Raw genomic sequence first — 25,086 nt, 5'->3', positions numbered from 1 at the left:
AATGCTGATGCTACGGGGCTTTATGGGGTGAAGAAACATTCTAAAATTGTGTTCACGGCGGCACAACTTCACGAACACACTAAAAGTCACGGAATTGTATACTTTAAAATGGTGACTCTCGTGACGTGTAAATTATGTCTCAATTTTTTAAAAAGAGGAATTAAAAAAAATCATATGTAATTTTTAAAAATTAAGGGGGCTTTATCCCAAGAGAAATGGGGGCCATTGAGGTGGGGTTTTTTTTGTTTTTGTTGTTTTTGCGGTACGTGGGCCTCTCACTGTTGTGGCCCCTCCCGTTGCAGAGCACAGGCTCCAGACGCGCAGGCTCAGCGGCCGTGTCTCACGGGCCCAGCTGCTCCGCGGCATGTGGGATCCTCCCGGACCGGGGCACAGACCTGCGTCCCCTGCATCGGCAGGCGGACTCTCAACCACTGCGCCACCAGGGAAGCCCCCACTGAGGTTTTTAAGCAGGGGACTGACCTGATAAGATGTGCACTTCGTGATCACTCAGCCGCTCTGTGGAGGATGAACTGGAGAGGGCCAGAGGGGAAGTGCAGAGGCCAACATGGGAGATGAATAATGAGAGGGTGTGAGCAACCGCATGTCAGTTGGGAGGCAAACTGGTAGAGAGTAAGGACATGGGCTCGGAGTCAAGCTGCCCAGTTTGTGTCCTGGCTTCGTCTCTCTATGATCTTGAGCAAATTACCTGAGCTCATCTCTAAAACAGGGATAGATATCTGTCCACCTCCTAGACTGTGTGAGGATTCAATGCCTAATACACCTCAAGAACTTAGAATGGTTCCTGGCACACAGGAACCTGCTGTGGCCCAAGGCCACACAGCTACTACCTAGAAACACATACATACTGGACTGCTCTGATTAAAGTTGCGGGTGGGCGGGCTGGACCCTTAGCCTCGTCCTCTTGTCCACCCCCCTACCACCACCTTGTCCCAGGTCCCACCCACGCAGCCCTAAATTCCGGGGACTTCAGTGATTCCCTCTCTGCGAAATAAGGTTGGCCGCACAGTGGCCTGTTGGAAACCTGTCTCCTGGGCACTGTGTGAAAAATGGGGTGAAAGCAGCTGACCCGTTTAAGAGTTCCGGCACGCAGGGCCGCTCTCAACTTGATAACATATCTAGACTAGAACCTCGGAAGGCTCTTGCTTCCCATACTTCATCTGCCAAAAAGAAAAAAAATTCTAAACACTCTTCTGCTTGCTGACGTGTATATAAACTGTTCTATTTTTTAAATAACAATGAAGGGGGAAACGGCCACAAAACAGACAAACACAGCCTCGAAGGAACATGAAGGAAATGTAGATCTCAGAAGGGTATGGTTGACAGAAATGCCTTTGAAGGAACTCCTGAGAAGTTTACGGTGGCCTTCACTACCTGCCTGCTTTATTATTCACTCTGTCTCCCCCTGACCCGGCAGAACTCTGGTTCTGATGCGGTTTCGAGCAGAGACTTAGACAACTCTGGGCTCTAACCTCCTAGAGATTTGCTTGGGGACAAGGAAGTCCATGGATCAAACCACAGGCCCCAATCCAGGAATGGCCCCAAGAGACCTCACAGCCGGTGGCTGGTCAGGGTCACTGGGGGGTGAAGACAGGGTCTACGAACCCACAACCCAGCCGGCTGTTCCAGAATTTGGTCACGAGAGATACTTGGACTCCCTGTGTGCCAAACACCTGTTCTGAGCCATTCCCAACATTCCTGACCAGACGCAGAACCTCCTGGTGATTCTGGTTTACACAGATGGGACTATGGGATCGTAAGGGCAAAAAGACCTCGCATATCTGAAGACCAGCATAGCTGACAAACCTGGAACTACCCCAGGACAAATGAGAGCTCTCACCAGCCTAAAGAAAGCGTCCGAAGGTCAAAAAAGCCAGGAAGGGCTTCCCTGGTGGCGCAGTGGTTGAGAGTCCGCCTGCCGACGCAGGGGACACGGGTTCGTGCCCCGGTCCGGGAAGATCCCACATGTCGCGGAGCGGCTGGGCCCGTGAGCCATGGCCGCTGAGCCTGCGCGTCCGGAGCCTGTGCTCCGCAACAGGAGAGGCCACAACAGTGAGAGGCCCGTGTACCCCAAACAAAACAAAGCAAAACATTTATTTTCATCATAAAAACCAGTCTTAGACAATCTGTTAACAGATCCTATTTCAGAGGTTCAGCTGTCCACACCCCAAGCACATGGACTTACAATAAAGTGTTCCTTTGTGGTTCAGACGGTTGGGATGGAAACTAGATGGAAGGTGATGCTAAAGAGACATTGTGGATGACCAGCCCAACACCTTCATTATATAAGAGAGGAAACTGAGGCCCAGACAGGTGAAGCGACCCATCAACATCTCCCAGCTACTTAACAGAGACAGGACTCAACTCCAGGGTTTCTGTCTCTGAGTCCATTATACCAAACCTTAATGAGTAACCAGGACTTTGTGAAACCACAGCTCCCACCAAAAAAAAGCGTTCGTAGTGAGCGATAGATGCCCCTCTTTCACGCGTAACAGCATAAAAACTCAAGACTCTTATTTACAAAACAGCAGTGCTTGATAACTCATTTCAAATCTGTTAACAGTTAGCCAGCTGGTATCAGTGAAAAGCAATGCTGCCACTCCTCTGGTCCATTAGCTATTTTAGTAAATGTAGCATTGGCATACTTTGCAAAAATAGACTCCAAACTCAAGTTATGGTGTATTTTTGTTCATTACCCAGGTCTAAGAACCCACTTAGCTAATGGAGGTATCGTACATACCTTTCAAATAAAAGATCTGTTTTGGTAAATAACGTTTCTACTGGCAGCACACCACCAGCCTCCATATTTCTGAGGAAATCTTTAGTTTTATTATTGTATATGTTTAAATGAAAATGTTTTCTCCAAGATTTTAAGGAAAATTTTCCCATTTCATACAGTAAGGACATGTAAATCGTTTGGGAATTTTAAATATATTTTTAAAATAATGTTAAAATGCTTGCTTCTCCTATTAAGCGTGGAAATTTCCGGAAGTCAATGACTGTGTCTTGTTCATTACTGCATCCCAATATCCAGCATGATAACATATAACACAAACATAATAATCACCTAATGAGGATTCATTGACCAACCAGTGGATGAATAAATAAAGAGATCTTTCTTTCAAGTGATTCCATTAGAGCAAAGCATCTATAGGATTGACTGTCTCCATTTGCATGTAGCAGTTTCCACCCTGGGCATATAGCCATACAAAGGTTCCAGACACAATTTACCAGGATGCCTAATGCTTCTTCCCTTACATCAACGTCAACTATAAAATCCCCAGTTTCCTGGGGAACTGTTCACATGAGACGATAATTGCCGGTAGCAGAAGCTGTTTGAAAAATAGATCAAACGTGTAGAACGCACTACACTTTTGTGGGTGTGTTTTCCTTCCTGTATCTCTATACGTTTATGTACGCAGGATACACCAGAGATTTTCAGGTAAACAGCTTTTCAAAATATTGCTGTGGACTTCTTGAAGATGGAAGAATGTCTTTTATATTTCAGGGCAATGCCATCTTTATACCCCAGGGTTTATCACAATGCTTGTTATACGCTAAGTGCCCATTAAATATTAGTCAAAATAAGATAGTGAACAAAAACATCCATCAGTAGGCTCTCCTTTGAGTAAACCTGACATTTGTATACCTTAATCTCAGTTCACAATCCACTTTATAGAATCCCATCTATTGCAGAAAATTAGGTCTATCGGTAGCAGCTTTGAAAAAAATTGACTTATGATTACTCTTTTGCGTGCAGTTAAAGCTATAATTTTAGAAACAAAGAAAAGTTTCCCACTTGTTAAAAGACAGGTTTCTCCTGATTTTGCATCTTTTCCCAAAGCATCCCTTATTTTGTTGAATACAAAGCCCAACTAACAGAGCCACTACCAAAGCCCGCAGCTCTTTAAGAGTCAGCACAGCAGATATGTGTTCCCAAAACCTTAGGAAAACACCATGCTGAGCTCTTGCAAAATACGATCTCTGTTTTTGGAGCTTAAACTAAACAATAGAGACCTTCGATCAATACTGAGGAGAAGCCTTAGAGCACTGAGGAAGGAAAGCATCTTCACATGATACTGTCAGCTTCCTCAGTGTAGCCAAAATTGGCAACTAAAGAACACTTAAGTAACCTGGATTTTTGGTGGGTGTGTTTTGACGTTGCTTTTGCCCTTTTCTTGGTCAGCATCTCAAAACCAAGGACACTGTCTCCATGTGTCAAATTTAAGGCTGTTTCCAATGTATTAGCCCACTCTGAAATTAGAAGTCCAAGTGGCTTTGTAGTTCTCTGTTTGATGAGTGTGCCCACAACGCATACATGGAGACAGAATGATTCTGTTTGAAAAGCCGAGCTCATCCCTTCTGGAGCCCAGTCAGTGATGATGAAGAGTTAACCCAGCTTCTTCAGACAGTGCTCCATTCATTAGCTTCATGAAAAGCAATAATGGACCAGAATCTGTCTCGGCTGAAGAAAGAATGGCCCTACGGGATGTAAGCAGACTGCCATGAATGTTCATCAACTACATTTCTTGTTGGATTTGAGAGTGAACAGAAATTTGTCATTACCCATATCACTCATTACATTTCTATTTTTCCTATGAGTGTTCCCAAGGCCTCGCCAAGGTGTCTTTGAGAATTCTAATGCTCTGACTTCTTTTCATTTGGCTGACGTGGGGAAGTCTGCTGAACAGAGCAAAGAGAAATACATGTATCTTTCACTGGTCCCATTTCTTCCCTCCCCCTGCTGGACCTTGGGCCCCTCCAGGCCTTCTGCATCAATTCTATCCAGTCTCCTGGCCTCCTGAACCCCCCATTACAATCCATCACAGAGTTATCCCCCCAAAGCACAGATAAGACCGGTCATCATCCTACTCGAGGAAAAAAACCCAAAAAACAAAAGATGTCAGTGTCTATCAAATAAAGTTCAGCTTTGCCTGACATGTAAGGCTGTTTATAATTTGGTTCCGATCTGTTTTCTCAGTTTTATCTCACTGACTCCAGTGAACTGGATTGTTAATCATGCTCATGCTTCTGCCATCTCTCTACACTTTTAGTCATGCTGACTCCTCTGCTCTAAAGAAACCGGTCATCAGTTTCCATGTGTCCTGATGCTAACTCCAGGTTGGAAGTCATTGTTTCCCTACTTTCAATTCCCAAAGCATCATGCTGGAGTGGCTTTTAAGCTCTGACTTTATTTTTTCATATTTTGTGTTATATTTATTTCAATAAATGTATTATTTTGCTCTCCCTGCTCTTCTCAAGACTTTAAAAGCTTTGAGATTGGATGATGAGTCGCACACATTTCAATATGAAGTAAATCTTCAGGCACAGAGCCTGGTACATAATAGATACTTAGTAACTATGAGTGAGTGAGTGAATGAATGAATGAATGAAAATGACGTCTTCCATATCACCCTATTTTCCCATTCCAATAATATGACAGGAACATGAGCCATTTAAGCAGTTTAATTATCTAACCCAAAACATGGGCTCTGGACATCAGAGCAAGTCTAGATGCAACAGCTGAGGTGTCAAAACACATTAAAAATAATAATGCAAAAAGGACCAGGTGTAAGCTAAGCTGAGCATTTTCTTCTGGTACCTCTTCCCCTACCATTCAATTGTTCTATAATTATCATACCTGCTTAAAGGTCCTATTTTCTGCTGATCCTCAACTAGATAAAATACATACAGCTTTCAGAGATTGAAAATATTCCTATAAGGAATGAACTAAGGCTTTTGTTTTAGCTTATTAAATGGAATAAAAATACTTGACATAGTAATTTCTTATCAAGTATTCAGCACTGGGAAATGTTCAATCATCCGTTTGAGACCCATAATTCTGAGTGCACCAGAAAAACTGGAGTTGGTTAACAGGAGTGAGACCACTCAGATACTAGGCATCCATCCAGGACCTTCCATCAACGATACGTTGTTCTGCATCCCGTAGGAGATACAAAGAATAAGAAGGTATGGACCCTGCTGTCCAGAAACTTTGACAAGACCACGACTGGGTTAAAAGTATCAGGACAGATAACACCAAATGCCCAGCCCTGGGATTCGCGCTTCAGCAGAAGGTTCTGACGGTATCTGGATATGCAGTTGAGAGTCAATCATGGGCAGGTCCTGCCTGTACATGGAAGGCACAGCTGTCAAGGGCTCTGGAGGACCAACTTCCACCAAATTCTGTTGAATTCACATCCAATTTGTTCCTCATTTTTTCCCTTTACTGATATTCCTGCTGCTACTTTCTTTAGCTCAAGTTGGCATAATTTCTCACTGGATTAAATTAGTAGCCTCCCAATGAATCTCCCTGCCTCCCATCCAGTTCCCTTCTAATCCAGGCTCCACACTGCTGTCTGTAGACATCTCTTTCAAAAATACAAATATCAACACGTAACTTTCCTGCCAAAAATCTTTAAGTTACTCCCCATAACCTTCAGGGTTCAGTTGGAAGTATTCAACCGGCGCCATGATCTGACTGTTTCTCGAGGTGCTTCTCCCATTTTCCCCAAAAGTAGCCTTAAGCTCCAGCCATCCCACACAGTTCCCCCAGGGGCGCTGCTGTCCCTCCAGCTCGCAGGCCTTTGCGTGGGGTCCATCCTCAGCCGGCAGTGCGGTCCCACTCAGCTGCCTGACCTGCACATCTTCCAGTGTCCTTCAAGGTTCACCTGACGCCTCTGATCGCACCATCTGGGAGTCCCACCTCCATTCCCACGCCCACTGTCACCTTCACAGGGCTCTTTTACTTGCCCACTTAAACAAGGCTCAATCAGTGGCCAGAATCCTCTGTTCTGAAATGAAGACTTCAATGGGGACTTGTTAGGTCCATTTTCCTGTGAATAAGCTGCCCAAACATGCCTGGATGCACCTAATGCATCTCTTTCTAACTCCCCTGCTCTTTTTCAGAAACCAGCATGCTCCTCCCGAGCTTGGTTTCCTCCCCAAGACTGTCAAGAAATTTCAGTTCTCCCCCCATGCCCCCCCTCCCCCAAAACTATTAAGAGACCTTGGTCAGTAGGACTTTCATACTAAAGGAACTCCAGAGCTTTTTCTTAGTCCTGAAAACCATGAATGAATGATGGACCTCCGGCCAGAAAGGGCTGCTACCCGAAAAACCTGCTTGTGATTTGAGAAATGTAGCCCTGAACAAAGGAAGCAGGTAAAGGGTGCGTCCCCAGGAATGACAGAAGCAGGACCTGCTCTTGGACAGAGGGAAGAGCCGGTGACCCGGAATGGAAATGAACTAAGCCCTAAAGTAGAGAAAAGGTGGAACATTTGGATTCACAAATAAAATGAGATGCAAACACCTGGGTGCACTTAGAATAAATCACAACTTCTTCCCAAGAATAAATCACAACTTCTTCCCATGACCTATTTGATCTATGCAGTGTGACCTCATCTAGGTCACAATCTCACTTTTTACCCCTCTCCTCTCATTAGCTTCAGGCCCTCTGCCTACCACAGGGCCTTTGCACCTGCCAGCACCTCTGCTTGAAGGGGCAGATGCTTCGTGTCAGGAGCCTTCTGGTCACAGTTCAAAATGTCAGCTTCTCTGAGTGGTTGTCACTAACTTTCCCATTTAAAGGAACACACCTCCCATTAGCACTTGTCACAGGCTAAATGTATTTTGCTTGTTTATTTCCTGCTTCTTCTCAATAGGAACCTTCTCTTCTCATTCACTGCAGAATCTCCAGCACTTTGTGCTTGGTACCAGATAGGAGTTCAATGTTAGTGGAATGAAGTGGAAAATAAATGAAAAACATCAAAGAAGGCATCAAAGAGGAAATCAATCAACACATAACAAGCTTTCTGTTTCTAAAATCTTGACCTCGAGTCACCTGATCAGAATTTCTGTTTCTATCATCTCACAGGGAGATTAGGAGCCCACGAGCAAACTGTTAACTCCAATTAATTTGCTCCCCAAAACTCTGGAATCCCCAAGCGTATTGGAGTGGCCATGTCCTAAGGGAAAATGGTTGTCGGATGAAGGAAGGATTGTTGAAAACTCAAATGGAGATTCTCAGGCAACCTTCAGCTGGGAAAGTGTGCCCTGTCTTTGCCGATTCCCACTGTCACATCCATCAATTCTTGGGCAGAGGACCTCAGAGAAACTATTTTCTGTTGACCTGGTCCTCATGAGAATAGGCAGAAACCTCGATCAGATTTTTAAAATGAAATCCTTGACTTGTGTTTATTGCATATTTTAATGCCTCCTGTGGATGAGGTGTTTTCCACTCCAAAGTCTACAAAGGGTATGACAGCACAGTATTTGTCACATAGGTCGGGTGTCCACCTGCATTCTGATTGTGGTGGTTTAAAAATGTCCACGTGTTCTCTGGTAGTCCCCTCTTCAAAGGTGGAGTTGAATTCCCGACCACCCCTCGAATAGGGACTGGCATTGACTTCTAACCAACAGAAGGTGATGGAAGCGAGGCCATGTGACCTTGGAGCATCCTAAAAAAGATGGCTTTCACCCGAGGCTCTGTAGGAAGCCAGGGCCACAGCACGAGCACCCTCAAAACTCCTGAGAGAGGCCCACGAGGAGAAAAACAGAGGCCTCCTACCAACATATGAGTGGCTCCCATTTTCTTTCTTCTTTTATTTGGCTCTTGAAATTGACATGCCACTCTCCCCACTCTCTCCTTGGATACAGTTATGTGAGTTTTGACAAACAAACACATACAGTCAGGAAGCCATATCAGGGTCCAGACAAGTTCCACAACCCCCAGATGCCCTCTTACGGCCCCACTGTAGCCAACCTCTTCCCCTCACCGCCAATGACCGGCAACCACGACTCTGTTTTCCAGAATGGAATGAGACACCTTTAGAAGTAGAACTGCAGCCCAGGCTGACATCTCAGGTGCAAAGTGATAAGAAACCTCAAGCCAGAATCACCTAGCCAAGCCACTCCCAAATTCCTCCCTGGAAACTTTGAGAGATAATAAATGTTTACCATGTTTTAAGCCACTAAATTTTGGGGTAATTGTCGCACAGCAATAGTTGCACCTGTTGCCTTTGGAAACTGTTCATTTTTTAACCTAGACTGCCTTTCCTTTCCTGGTCTTGGAGAAGCCCCAGTGCCCAAGTCCCCTGCACAGGTACCTTAGGTGACCTGAAGGTGGAGGAGGGTCACTGAATGATATGACCAAGCTGTCTACCGCCTGCCACGTGGGCAAAGGCCAAACTAATATTAAGAGGAACCCACGATCATCTGAAAGTCCACAGCAGAAATAATTCAAAAAGTAAATCTCTCTCACTCCAGTGTTCTGCCTGTTTTGAGGAAAGTCTTCTCATTCTCACTCACATACCACTTTTATGATTTGAAGTCCTAGGTAAGCTTCCTGTAACCCCTGGAAATGATTCCCCATTCCCTCCAATAAAGGCAGAAGCTGCATTACAGAGGGAGTCATCAATTCTAGCAGCCTCTCTAGAAATAGCTTTCTCTTCGCAGAATTTTGCTTCTCAATCCCAGGCCTCTGGGAAAAGTGAATATGATTTCTTTGCCTTTTCTAGATTCTCTCTAACTGAGATGGAGTCATGAAGGTGGAGAAAACTCTTTTATTAAAATATAGGATGTACCCTGTAAATCATTCATTCCCAGAAAGCTGAGAGTTGAACTGTGCCCATTCTATACTTGAATTCAAAGAGAGTTTAATACTAAAATATACGTAAGTTCCCAAACTTAACTGTTTTGAAACAAAAGAGTTAATCATCAGAGTTCTAGCTAGTCAATGAGGAGTCATTGGAAATGGACGCACCTCCAATCCGGAGCCATAACTTAGAAGGGGACAGTTACCGCACTTCTCTGGGCCCCAGAACCCTGCTCTGCAAAAACAAGGGGCATAATTCATGATGTTTGATGTCCTTTCCAGCACTGTCTGCATCTGATGCTCAGAAACATTATGAAATTTTCAAATGAATTCTTTTGCTCTGTTTTCGTTTCCTCCGAAACAATGAAATAACTGTGCATTTTCTCATCCTAACACTTTTAAAAGAATAAATAATAAATGTCTGCAAAATGAATATTCTATTTTCACTGAGCTCTAAATTCATAATTTATACTCGCCCTGTTTCTACATAAGAAATTGCCTTATATCTGTGTTTTATGCTAGCAAGAAGAAATTGAACTACAAAGAAAACCTCTAAAGCACTTTCTGTCCATTGGAATTTATAATTCTATAATTCAATAACTTCCTTTTCTTTCTACATTAGACTCCATGTTCAGAAAGAGGTGGCCATTTTTCTTATTAAGCTAAAAGTTGGAAGTAGAGACAGATGTCATCTACTTTCTGGAACAAATATCACTAAACTTGAGTCAGTAACCAGGTTATTCATATTAATAACTATTTAGGCCAATCCCATTTAAAATCCCTTGTTAATCTACAAGAATAATTTCCTTTTTAAAAATTTGATTTGCCACTTGAAGCAAAGGAAGGCCAGAAAGCTAATACGGTTCTGTAGAGTTTCCAATGACTAAATAGTGTGGATACCAAAAAAATACAAAAGGTACAAGGTTTTTTTGTGCTATTAAATTATATACAAATAATAGGTAGAAAGTTATGTGTAGGTCACAGGAATCAAGGTCAATGTATAAAAATTAATTGTATTTTCTATATGTCAGTAAGAAACACATAAAAATGAAATTTCAAAAAATATAATTTAGGGCTTCCCTGGTGGCGCAGTGGTTGAGAGTCCGCCTGCCGATGCAGGGGACACGGGTTCGTGCCCCGGTCCGGGAAGATCCCACATGCCGTGGAGCGGCTGGGCTCGTGAGCCATGGCCGCTGAGCCTGTGTGTCCGGAGCCTGTGCTCCGCAACGGGAGAGGCCACAACAGTGAGAAGCCCGTGTTCCGCCAAAAAAAAAAAAAATATATATATATACATATATATATATATATAAAATTTATAATAGTGTTAAAGAGCACAAAGTACTCAAGGATACATTCAACTAATAATGTGTAAAATCTTTACATGGAAAACTACGTGATAGTGCTGATAAAACTTAAAGAAAGAAGTAAATAGGGAGATATATGATGTTCATGGATTGTAAGATTCAATATTGTGAGTCATTTAAATAAATCTCCCCAAATTGATCTATAGATTAAATGAAGTCCCATTCAGTATTCCACCAAACTTTCTACGTAGAGACTGAAAAACTGATTCTAACATTTATATAGAAATGTGAAGGATTTAGAACAGCCAAACAATCTTGAGAAAAAAGAACAAAGCTGGAGAACTTGCACTACCTGATATCAAAAGTTCTCTAATGCTATAAATAAATACAGTGTGGTGCTGGCATAAAGATAGACAAATAAGTCAATGGAACACAATAGATTGTACAGAAACAGACTCACACACAATCAATAGATGTTCAAAAGAGGCGCCAAAAAAATCCAACGAGGAAAAAAATAATAATTTCAACAAATGTGCTGCAACAACTGGGTAAATATCTAAAATCAAAATGAATGTCAACCCCTTCCTCACACCATACACAAAAATTAATTTGAGATACATCATAATCCTAGATGTAGAAGCTAAAATTATGAAACTTGTAGAAGAAAATATACAAGATTACCTTTGATCATGAGTGGAGGCAAAGACTGTCTAGATGGGACACAAAAAGCAATGATTATGAAAGAAAATAAAGATAAATTATACTTTGATAATTCAATAGTGTCTGCTTACCAGACATTATTTAAGAAAATGAAGAGCCAAGTCACAGTCTAGGAGAAAATATTCACAATGGGTACACCTGACAAAGGATTTGAATTTATAATATATGAAAACCTTCTACCTACTACTCAACAATAAAGAATGGTACTGACACAAAAACAGAAATATAGATCAATGGAACAGGATAGAAAGCCCAGAGATAAACCCAAGCACATATGGTCACCTTATCTTTGATAATGGAGGCAAGAGTATACAATGGAGAAAAGACAGCCTCTTCAATAAGAGGTGCTGGGAAAACTAGACAGCTACATGTAAAAGAATGAAATTAGAACACTCCTTAACACCATACACCAGAATAAACTCAAAATGGATTAAAGACCTAAATGTAAGGCCAGACACTATAAAACTCTTAGAGGAAAACATAGGCAGAACACTCTATGACATAAATCACAGCAAGATCCTTTTTGACCCACCTCCTAGAGAAATGGAAATAAAAACAAAAATAAACAAATGGGACCTAATGAAACTTCAAAGCTTTTGCACAGCAAAGGAAACCATCAACAAGACGAAAAGACAGCCCTCAGAATGGGAGAAAATATTTGCAAATGAAGCAACTGACAAAGGATAAATCTCCAAAATTTACAAGCAGCTCATGCAGCTCAATATCAAAAAACAACCCAATCCAAAAATGGGCAGAAGACATAAAGACATTTCTCCAAACAAGATATACAGACTGCCAACGAACACATGAAAGGATGCTCAACATCACTAATCATTAGACAAACACAAATCAAAGCTACAATGAGGTATCACCTCACACCGGTCAGAATGGCCATCATCAGAAAATCTATAAACAATAAATGCTGGGGAGGGTGTGGAGAAAAGGGAACCCTCTTGCACTATTGGTGGGAATGTAAACTGATACAGCCACTGTGGAGAACAGTATAGAGTTTCCTTAAAAAACTAAAAATAGAACTACCATATAACCCAGCAATCCCACTACTGGGCATATACCCTGAGAAAACCATAATTCAAAAAGAGTCATGTACCACAATGTCCACTGTAGCTCTATTTACAATAGCCAGGATATGGAAACAACATTAAGTGTCCATGAACAGATGAATGGATAAAGAAGATGTGGCACATATATACAATGGAATATTACTCAGCCATAAAAAGAAATGAAATTGAGTTATTTGTAGTGAGGTGGATGGACCTAGAGTCTGTCATACAGAGTGAAGTAAGTCAGAAAGAGAAAAACAAATACCGTATGCTAACACATATATATGGAATCTAAAAAAAAAAAAAAAGAAATGGTTCTGAAAAACCTAGGGGCAGGACAGGAATAAAGATGCAGACGTAGAGAATGGACTTGAGGATACCAGGAAGGGGAAGGGGAAGCTGGGACGAAGTGAGAGAGTGGCATGGACATATATACACTCCCTAATGTAAAACAGATAGCTAGTGGGAAGCAGCCACATAGCACAGGGAGATCAGCTTGGTGCTTTGTGACCACCTAGAGGGGTGGGATAGGGAGGGTGGGAGGGAGATGCAAGAGGGAGGAGATATGGGGATATATGTATACATATAGCTGATTCACTTTGTTATACAGCAGAAACTAACACACCATTGTAAAGCAATTATACTCCAATAAAGATGTTAAAAAAATTAAATAAATAAAGAGGCAGACAGCTAGTTTTTTTAAATAGGCAAAAGACACGAACAGACATTTCACAAAGGAAGATATACAAATGACCAACATTTTAAAGTGTTTGACATAATTAGTCAACATGGAAACACAAATTAAAGCCATAATGAAATACTCTCCTGCACCCCCTAGAATAACTAATATTTGAAAGACTGATAAAAACAAACGTTGGTGAGGATATGGAATTCATATATGTTGCTTTAGGGTGTGCAAGATAATACAGCTACTTTGGAAAACATTTTGGTAGTTTCTTGTTCAGTTAAAAATACACCCAACTTATGACTATGACCCAGCAATTCTACTCTGAGGTATTTAACAAGAGAAGTAAAAACATCTGTCAACAACAACAACAAAAAGAATGTTCATGAAAGCCTTATTCAAAATAGCCCCAAAAATGTCAAGAGGAGAATGGCTAGACATATTGTGGGATTTCTGTCTAGAAGAAAACCACTCCGTGATAAAGAGCAAGGGGCTACTCTGCTTTTTATGCAACAAATGGATACGTTTCAAAAACAATATGAGGGCTTCCCTGGTGGCACACTGGTTGAGAGTCTGCCTGCCGATGCAGAGGGTGCGGGTTCATGCCCCGGTCCGGGAGGATCCCACATGCCGCAGTGCGGCTGGGCCTGTGAGCCGTGGCCGCTGGGCCTGCGCGTCCGGAGCCTGTGCTCCGCAACGGGAGAGGCCACAACAGTGAGATGCCCGCGTACCGCAAAAAAAAAAAAAAAAAAAACCAATATGAGAAGCTAGACACAGAAAAGTACATACTTTCTGTGACAATTATATGAAATTTTAGAGCAGGCAAAACTAAATTTTGGTGAAAGAAATAAGAAAATTGGTTCCCTGGAATGGGAAGTTAGGATTGACTGGGATGGGGCCCGTGGGAATGACGTCATGATGGAAAAGTTACGGATCTTGGTAGGAGCGTGGGTTACACTCAGTGACGATATAATACTTAATATCTCTGCTTTTAACAATATATAAAATATACATCGTCTTTTTAAATTAGAAGAAAAAATCATAAATAATGTCTTGTAAAAATTATTCAATCAGGATCCTTTTGGAAATGAAAAGTATTGCCATGTTAAAAAATGCAGAATTTTAGGTGACTTTTAAATTCTGCTTTCTCTGTTTATTCATTCATTCAGCAATTTTATTGAGTACCTACTCTGTGTCTGTCACTGTTCTAGGTGTTTTTGAACACATCAGTGGGCAAAGCAGACATAGATTCCTGCTTTCAAGTTGCTAACAGTCTATAGGGTGAGTAGGGAGAAATCAGGAAAACCATAATAAACCGGTAAATGATGTAGGGTTTTACTGAGAAGTGCTGGGACTTCCCTGGCGGTCCAGTGGTTAAGACTCCATGCCTCCACTGCAGGGGGCACAGGTTCGATCCCTGGTCAGGGAACTAAGATCCCACGTGCCGCACAGCCAAAAAAATAAAATAAAATAAAAAAATTAAAAACTGAGAAGTGCTAAGAAGGAGAGGAAGCCTGTGACACTGCCATCCTCCAGCTGCTTGACACCAGTTTTTTAAAAGTTATGGATATGCCTGTATTTACTGGTTAGCATTTTTGCCTTTATTAATTGATCGACCATGCACTAGAAGCGTTCCAGAAATAGAAGACTGTGTGTGTGTGTGTGTGTGTGTGTGTGTGCGCGCGCGTGCGCGCGCGCATGCGCGCGTGTGTTTTAAAACATGCTAGGTTATCATCATTGCTTTATTCCCTAAACTTTTGCAATATTTAATGCCTGAATACATATACATCAAGATGTCACCTGGGGTGGGTGAAAAGGTCGGTTTCAAGGACGCTGTGTTCGATGCTAATCGCGTTTCATGTGCTCCTGAGTCAGAATCACATTGAGTTATCAAGTCCAAGAGCAGCCTTTTTTGTCTTTGGGATAAAAGACAAACCACTCAAATGTTACAGAATTCAGACTCCCAAGTCATTAAGACATGGTTGTACCTAAAAGATGCAGCACCGATAGTTCAAAACAGACAAGAAGAATGTGCTCTAGGAATAATTCTTCTACGAGTCATAATATCTGGCACAAAACATAAATAAAGCCCTATTTTTCTCCTTCAGTGCCTGCCATGAAGGAGTCGCGGAGCAGACTTGTTATCTGCCAGGAACAGCGAGACATGGGAGGCCTTCAGCTAAAAAATACTCCTCCTGTATTTTTAACAAGACAGAGACTGTGAACACAAGAAATTCCCCAGCAGACAGCAATAGTACCAACAATTCAAAAGCATTTGCAACATGATTATCCAACATACTGAAATATTAAGCTCCATGTTGTTTCTCTAGAGCTAGAAAACCTCCACAAAAATAGTGTTTTTCCTCTTTGCTCTCATTTGCTGTTTTTAATCATTATCTTGGAAAAATCAGTCTCTCAAGCTCCATAGATCTCCTAATGGACCTGCAGTCCTAAATCTATGCTGTATGATAGGCTTCTTCCATGATAATCTGTTTATTCACCAGCGACAGCTTATGTTTTCCTCTCTTTTGCCTAAACATATATGATTCTGCTCACATGGGATACCTTCTCACCTGCTAAAAGACCACCCACCTTTCTATTTCCAACTCCAGTCCTTTTCTTTGGTGAAGTCTTCCCCAACCAACATAATCAGAAGTGACCTGTCCCTCCTGTCAGGTCACACAGCAAGATCTTCTGTCCCATTTATTTGGTCTAGAATTATACCAGGTTATTTTCCCTTGGAGGCTCATAGCCTGGTAAGGATAATAAGAATTGCAGGCTCTACATACCGAACCCAGCTCAAACCCAGGTTGCATTCTCAGAACTGACTTGTAAACTTTGTTATTACAGCCATTATGATGGATGATCTCCTGGCCAACTTCTAAAAGTATATCTAAACCATAAAATATCTGAGGTATAGTAGAGCACCCTTTGCAGAATTAGTTTTCTGAGAAAATGCATTTCTACTTCTACACTGCCAACATCAGTTGATCAAAACGGTTTAGGTGATCAAAAAATGTTTAAATGGTTGTTGACGATGAAATATTCTATTAGCTTCCACAGAATGGTATGTGGCTTCCTCAGGAATCCATAGGATTGATCCTCACCCTATGATTCCAAGTCTCCACTCAGCAACTTCTGTAAAATCTCACATGAACTTAAAATGCTCTGTGGTTTCCATCAACCGAGAAAATAGGTTAACAGATGGGGGATGGGAGGAGCCAGGTATTGATTCTATAGTGGTCCACAGTACTGTGTTACCTCAGCTTCCTAGATATGCCCACGAAAAGGCCTTGGGCTTAATTTAATCCATGAAATGGAGCCAATGTGTTGCTTTGTTTTGGCTGAATTCATAAAAGCACAAAAGTTTAAAATTAAGATAACACCATTTGGCCTTTTTTGCATCTGCTCTTGTACTGCTCATGTACAAAAGCATTCATTCCAGAAGGTGTTTAAAGATAAAGCAGAAGGAAAAACTCTGGTTCATGAGTGGGTGGTTTTGATCTGAACATAGTATTGACTACTATGTAGTCAATAAAAATATGGCAATCACAAATACTTTGAAAGAAAGGAGATGGAAAAAATTAGTTTTCTGTTCATTTCCTTTTTCTTCTATTCCTTTTGGAGGATCCTAGAATTGTCCTTAGTAAGCAAAGCAATAGGAAGAATCATCCCAGTTTATGAAAACACTTTCTCTGAAAGCCCAGTTCTGTGGCAGAAATAAGAAGTTTCTCTTACCTCTTAACTCCCCCGTATCCAGAGTTGTCCCAAGCTGTTCTAACAAAGCAACTCTTGCTGCATTCTTTTTGTGTTTCTTGCCATCATAATGCTGCTGGGCCATCAGAGGATTGTTAAACCAGGCTGCACAGAGCCCACAGTATCTGTCTGAATCTCTTCTTTGATAGGGAGATGAGACCACTGGAGCAGTGTCCACTCTCGGAGGTTTAAGTGAGCTCAGAGGCGCTGCTGGGGAGAAAAACAACCAGAGAGAACCACAAGCCACATTAGTCCCTTCCTCAGCGCACGTGTCCTCAACAGCTGAAGATGAAAGGGTCTTCTGTTCATTCTAGAGCTCAAAAATCCAAGAATTTACTGAGATGAGGAAAAATGATCTTTGCCAGCCTTTGTTTTTGAAGTTGGGCTACAATTAAAAATTCCTAACTTATTGCGTCAAAGTTTGCAATTTGTTATGGTTCCATCTGATAGGTCAGGAAACCATCCTTTAGGAGGAAAGAAAGGTTTTTAAAAATAAAATCTCGGGGCTTCCCTGGTGGCACAGTGGTTGAGAGTCCGCCTGCCGATGCAGGGTACACGGGTTCGTGCCCCGGGCCGGGAAGATCCCACATGCCGCGGAGCGGCTGGGCCCGTGAGCCATGGCCACTGGGCCTGCGCGTCCGGAGCCTGTGCTCCGCAACGGGAGAGGCCACAACAGTGAGAGGCCAAAAAAAAAAAAAAAAGATCTCGGAGGTAAGGGAGTGATTTATTAATCAAAGCCAAAACTTGAAGTAAACATTGTACAATCACGACTTGAAAGATTCTGAATGAATGAATTAAACATTTGTGTGCTCTAGATGGAAATAATTAGTAAGTAAAGGATTTGTCAAAGTGATAGAAGCTGATCTGTCAGTTGCATGGATTGTACCAACTGACGAAATCATGCTAATTTTATTGTCAGTCATTTCTGTTTATTGTGAGAGGTTATTTTCAATCCATACCTGCTAAAATTGACATTGAAAATACAATATTTTTTTAAAAGACCAGAAGACAAACACTATAGAGCAGATGTTGCTATCTAAATGAAAAAGACATACTATCACTATTTTGAGATTGCACAGCCTCAGCTATTAACATATTTCATTGTGAGCTTACAGTTATTCTGGGTCCAGGAAAAAAAGAGAATCTAACTTGGAAGAGTTTACTAACAGAAAACAAAAATAACTTTTTTATGCATTACAACATACAAGTTGCTTTCATCTTTCAATAACTATGAGTTGGATTATTATCCTGTTTCTCAGATGATGGACTTCAGAGATGCCAAAGTTTTACTGAAGGTAAGGTAACTAGTTATGGTAAAGGCAGGACTCCAAGCAAATCCTTAATTTCCAAAACCAATATTCCTTTCAATACCCCTAAGAACTCTTTTCATACTTCTTAATAAGCCAAGGGATTTTTTTCTAGACCTCCGTTATCTTTGTATTTTATATGGGACATAATTTAATTTTAGAAAAAATTCTGCTCCAAATCTTTTGGAGAAGAAAACAAATTTAAACTCTCACATGGCCCATTAGTCATCATGCAATATAGCAATGCCTTCTGTTTTTTCTTTGCCTCTGTGATGTGGAGTGCAGCTGGCAAGACTATGAAAATTAGGGTTATTCCAAGGAAAAGCTGAGATCTGGAACCTCAATAACAAATTAATGAACCATCTGATCAACTCACTAAGCTTTCAAATCACTTTTATGTGGACTTTATTTTTAGATTGAATAACTGATATACCCACAGCCAACACAATATTCCATAGTGAAAAGCTGAAAGCCTTCCCGCTAAAATCTGGAGCAAGACAAGGATGCCCACTCTCACTGCTTCTATTTAACATGGTATTGGAAGTCCTAGACACAGCAATTAGACAAGAAAAAGAAATAGAAGGTATCCAAATTGTAAGGGAAGAGGTAAAACTGTCACTATTTGCAGATGGCATGATACTCTATATACAGAACCCTAAAGTTTCCACCCCAAAACTATTAGAACTAATAAATGAATTCAGCAAGGCTGCAGGATACAAACTTAATATACAGAAATCTGTTGCATTTCTGTACACCAATAATGAAATATCAAAAAGAAAAGTAAAAAAAAAATAAAATAAAATCACATCAAAAAAATACTTGGGAATAAACTTAACCAAGGAAGTGAAAGACCAATATGCTGAAAACTATAAGACATTAATGAAGGAAGTCGAAGATGATTTAAAGAAATGGAAAGATATCCCATGCTTTTGGCTTAGAAGAATCAATATTATTAAAATGGCCATATTGCTGAAAACAATCTACATATTTAATGCAATCTCTATCAAAATACCCAGGACATTTTTCACTGAACTTGAGCAAATAATCGTAAAATTTATATGGAAGCACAAAAGACCCCAATTTGCCAAAGCAATTCTGAGAAAAAAACAAACAAAGCTGGAGGTATAACCCTCCCAGGCTTCGGACTACACTACAAAGTTACAGTAATCAAAACTGCATGGTATTAGCACAAAAACAGACAAGAAGATCAGTGGAACAGAACAGAGAGACCAGAAGTAAACCCACACATTTATACGGTCAAGTAATCTATGATGGAGAAGGCAAGAATATACAATGGAGAAAACAGTCTCTTCAGCACGTAGTGTTGGGAAAGCTGAACAGCTACATGTAAAACAATGAAAATTAGAATATTCACTCACACCATATGTAAAAATGCACTCAAAATGGTTTAAAGACCTAAATGTAAGACATGAAACCGAACAACTCCTAGAAGAGAACACAGGTGAAACACACTTTGACATAAGTTGTAGCAATATTTTCTTGGATCAGTCTCCCAAAGCAGAAGAAATAAAAGCAAAAATAAACAAAGGGTACCTAATTAAAAGTTTTGCACTGCAAAGGAAACCATCAACAAAATGAAAAGACAACCTATGGGATGGGAGAAAATATTTGCAAATGATGCAACCAATAAGGAGTGATTATCTGAAATATACAAACAGCTGATACAACTCAATATTAAAAAAAAAAAAGCCCAATCAACAAATGGGGAGAAGACTTAAATAGATATTTTTCCAGAAAAGACATACAGATGGCCAACAGGCACATGAAAAGATGCTCAACATCACTGATTATTAGAGAAATGCAAATCAAAACCAGAATGAGGTATCACCTCACACCTGTCAGAATGGCCGTCATCAACAAATGTTGGAGAAAAGGGAAGCTCGTACACTGTTGGTGGAATGTAAATTTGTGTAGCCACTATGGAAAACATATGGAGTTCCTTAAAAAACTAAAAATAGAGCTACTATATATCCAGCAATTCCAGTCTGGTGTATATCCAGAAAAAACAAAAATCACTACATCAAATAGATACATGCACCCCTGTGTTGTTCACAGCAGCATTATTTACAATAGTCAAGACATGAACACAACTCTCTCTCTCTCTCTCTCTCTCTCTCTCTCTTTATATATATATATATATATATATATATATATATATATACACACACACACACACATACAAATACACACCCGTGTATATTTTATTTATATATATATATATATATATATATAAAATGGAATATTACTCAGCCACAGAAAGAATGAAATATTGTCATTGGCAGCAACATGGAGAGACCTATTATACTTAGTGAAGTAAGTCAGACAGAGAACGACAAATACTATATATCACTTATATGTGGAATCTAAAAATAATACAGATGAATGTTTATACAAAACAGAAACTGACTCACAGACATAGAAAACAAACCTGTCATTACCAAAAAGGGGTGGAAGGACAAATTAAGTGTATGGGATCAACAGATACAAATTACTACACATAAAATAGATAAGCAACAGTAATAGATAAGTTACTGTACAGCACAGGGAATTATACCGAATATGTTGTAATAACCTAAAATGGAATATAATCTTCAAGAATACTGAATCGTTATGCTGTACAGCCAAAACTGACACAATATTGTAAATCAACCGTGCCTCAATAAAAAATAAATAACCAATATACAAATAAATACTTGCTAAATGACATTTTAATTCAGGAAATGAATTGTCACAATATCTAGAAAGCCTTTTCCTACCTACCCAGAGATTTCATCAGATAGGGAAGTTTTTAGCTACTTTGGATGAAACCAAATGGTATTATTTCTATAGGGACTTAGAGAAACAAGAAGTCTCTTAAAAACCTCATTGCCAAATTCAATAATACATCGCCATGTGATGATAAAACTCAAACTGGGGCTGTACCATCCTGGCAGTCACCCAGAATCATTCTGCTATGACTTAGAAATGCTAATAAAAGCTACAAATATGCAGTTGACCTGTAACGTGAAAGGACTTCTATTTACTTTTCTGAAGGAAATTGAATCTTTCTTCCAAAGTTTCCTGCATCCTTACCAATTTCTGAGGATTTATAGCCATCTATTGTTTTTGATAGAAATGGAAAACATGTCAAACATTTGCAGTCTGAATAAATGTTGACTCTTGAAGCATAATTCACTTTTCTCTAAACTGGGCCCTAAAAAACATTTCAGAGTTGATTTCATCAATTGATACCTTATACATCATATTCTGGCAGGAGCAATACACTATAGAATATTCATCAGATAAGAATCTTATCTTGCACATAAGAAAGTAGTTTGATGCTGCATTTGCATGGTAGCTTTTCCTCTTTAATAATCCTACTATCCTGGTGCAGCACCAAAGTTTAATTTTTCCTATGCTTCTGTTTCCAACTGTCTTCACCAACTAAAACCCAGTTTATATTTCCTATAAAGGCAAACAAAGGTAGTAGTATAAAGGGAATGGAAATAGCTTTGAATCAAAATTGAAAATCAAGGTTGGGTTGGACTCTACCACCCCAGAACTGTGCGACCTTCGGCAAATCTCTGATGCTGCTGGTTTCCACAAGGTTATCTTTATACATTTCAGAGAGTACAAATTATGCATCTCATTCTGGAAACTTTACTTTCAAACAGGAAACCATTACTCTGATTCATTGAATATAGCATCCAAATCCTCACTTCGGCTTTTGACAGGGTACCAACGATCCCAGTGTGCCTGGGACCAAGAGCGTTCCCAGGACATGAGATTTTCAGTGTTAAAACAGGGAAAGTTGTGGGCAAACTGGGATGAGTTGGTCACCCTAACCTCTGGGATCAGACCTGATTTAACATCCCCCTGGAGAAAAGAATTAGGAAAAAGTTTGGAAATAACTGTTCAGGAGACCAGAGCAGGTTCTCTTTCAACCAAGCAGACAGGATCCACTGATAGATCTCAAAGGTTTACTTGTTAGGTCACCAAGTGGGTGTCCTTTGCCAGAGAAGGGGGTACCACAACCTCCAGGAAATGGTGTTCTCACTTGCCTGTCTGCCTTCCAGTCCACAGTCACAGGGCGCCTTTCAACTCTCACACCTCCACAAGTGAGACTTTCAATAACACCTTCTATCTCCTACACTTTCTCTCTCTCTCTCTCTCTCCTTTCTTCTTTGTTCCTCCTTTTCTCTCCCCCTCTTTCATACATTCTTACAAAGGATCTGGGGGCTTTCAAAATAATCCCATAAATGGACTCAGTTTAAAATGAGTGGTTCTCTACTAATTCAAAAAGATACATGTATCCCAATGTTCATAGCAGCATTATTTACAGTTGGCAAGATATGGAAGCAACTTAAATGTCCATCAACAGATGAACAGATAAAGAAGTTGTGGTATACATACATATATACATGTATATATGTGTGTGCGTATATATTATATATATACACGCACACACACACACACAGTGGAATACTACTCAGCCATCAAAAAAGAACAGAATTTTGTCATTTGCAGCAACATGGATAGACTTGGAGGGCATTATACTAAGTGAAATAAGTCAGACAGAGAAAGACAAATACCGTATGATATCATTTATATGTGGAGTCTAAAAAATAAAACAAACTAGTGAATATAACAAAAAAGAAGCAGACTCACAGATATAGAGAGCAAACTAGTGGTTCCCAGTGGGGAGGGGGGAGGTGCAATATGGGGGGGAGGGTGTGGGAGTTACAAACTATTGGATGTAAGAAAGGCTCAAGCATGTATTATACAACACGGGGAAAACAGCCAATATTTTGTAATAACTAAATGGAAACTAACCTCTAAAAATAATAAAAGTCCATAATACATTAAAAAAAAAGCATGTGTTTTTCTCACCTAAGGGTTCTTATCTACATTACTAATTCTTCCAAGTTTTGTGATATCATGCAGTTTATTCTATTTCATCTGTTCCATGTATTTTTTAAAATTTGAGTTGCCCTCAAATTCAGTTTGACCAATGGGGCAGCTTGAAGCTCAGGGAGATAAATCAACCAGCGTAGGGCCCCTAATTAATAAACAGCAAAGGAAATAGCAAAGACCAGACCTTCTGACTTGAGGCCCAGCACCATATTTCAATGTCAGCCAGTTCCCAGTGATGCCAAGGGAGCAACAGGCCAAATAAACAAGCAAATTAACCACAGAGTCAGGACACACTTCCTGGGTTTCAGCATCTGTTCTCAGTAGGGATTCTTTGGAAATATGTATGTTCTCTAAAATAATTTTTCTGATTTCCAGTCCCTATGATCCACTGCCTTTCTTTTTTTTCTTCCTATCCTAAATCATATCAAAGACAGGAGGGGGCTTCCCTGGTGGTGCAGTGGTTGAGAGTCCGCCTGCCGATGCAGGGGACGCGGGTTCGTGCCCTGGTCCGGGAAGATCCCACATGCCGCGGAGCGGCTGGGCCCGTGAGCCATGGCCGCGGAGCCTGTGCGTCCGGAGCCTGTGCTCCGCAATGGGAGAGGCCACAACGGTGAGAGGCCCGTGTACCGCAAAATAAATAAAGAAAGAAAGAAAGACAGGAGGAATTTTTCGGCAAGTATCACTGTTTTTTTGCAAATGCAGTTGACACTTCAATGTGACTGGACCATTTAGTGCCCGGCTGAGGAGTGGCTGTCACTACACATCGACAGCTCAGCCTCCAAACAGTCCAGCCTCTTCTGCAGGTAGATGCCTCAACTCCACGCAAACTGTGCAAAGTTAGAGCTCAAAATGTAGACTTCCTCTGTACTTCTCACAGAGGAGAGTGCCTCTTGTGTAGATGATAAACGCTCAATGAACATGTGATGAATAAATGAAGAAAAGAACTAGTACATTTCAGCTAATATCAACTCAGGGGATTTTCATGTTTTAATACATGGCTTGTGATAGCTAAATTTAAAATCTTTGATGGTTTCATTAAACTTACTTCATAGGATTAAAAACAAGTTAGATGAAGTGGGGATGAATTAAATAAACTGTGGATGGCTATAGTCTGAGATTTAGTGACCTGGAGAAACATTCAGGATATAATATAAATTAAAAGATGGAGGTTACATGTGGGATGTAAACCAAATTACTTATTAAATTATACACATAGACATATAAAACTATATATAAAGGCTAGAAGGCTATAAATAAAAATCTTAGCACTGGTTATTTTTAAGTTGTGGATGATGAGTGATGTGGTTTATACTCATACAACCCTTGATGCAGGGGAAAAACATTTCTATTTTTCATCTTACATACAGGTCACATTTCACGCGAACTTCTTTTAGTACAAAGTCTAGAAAACACTGCTTAAGGGACTTTTGGTGCCACAACGAGGTCTCAATTAAATCTCACAAGATTTTCTTTGCACTGATTTATTTATTAATTTATTTTTGATGGGGGTGGGATAGGTTGAGAGAAAGCTAACTCAGTCAGAATATCATATAAAAGCTCCAGCTTCTCCTATTTCTCCAAAAGATATGGGGCAACTCCTTTCCCACCACAGCCGACCCTGAAGTGGCTCTAATGATTTAGATAAAAGGAAGTATCTCTCTTCCTTCTCATCTGATATGTTTGGAAGTGAATACTGCTACCTGAAGCTGCAAGATAGAAAAATCCAGG

The 25,086-nt window shown here is 40.5% G+C and overlaps 1 protein-coding gene across 1 annotated transcript in view; it reads right to left on the bottom strand.

Annotated features, from left to right (window-relative positions):
• The window catches only part of ZMAT4 (zinc finger matrin-type 4), a 254,765-nt gene that overhangs the window by 96,313 nt on the left and 133,366 nt on the right, over window positions 1-25,086 (bottom strand). The window contains exon 4 of the mRNA XM_060136440.1: window positions 17,120-17,347. Within this exon, the coding sequence (XP_059992423.1) occupies window positions 17,120-17,347 (228 nt within the window). The remainder of the gene's footprint in view (window positions 1-17,119; window positions 17,348-25,086) is intronic.

The sequence above is a fragment of the Lagenorhynchus albirostris genome, chromosome 21 (genome assembly GCF_949774975.1).
Source record: "Lagenorhynchus albirostris chromosome 21, mLagAlb1.1, whole genome shotgun sequence".
NCBI lineage: Eukaryota > Metazoa > Chordata > Mammalia > Artiodactyla > Delphinidae > Lagenorhynchus > Lagenorhynchus albirostris.
The sequence above is the reverse complement of the archived record's forward strand: the minus strand, read 5'-3'. Positions and strand labels throughout refer to the sequence as shown.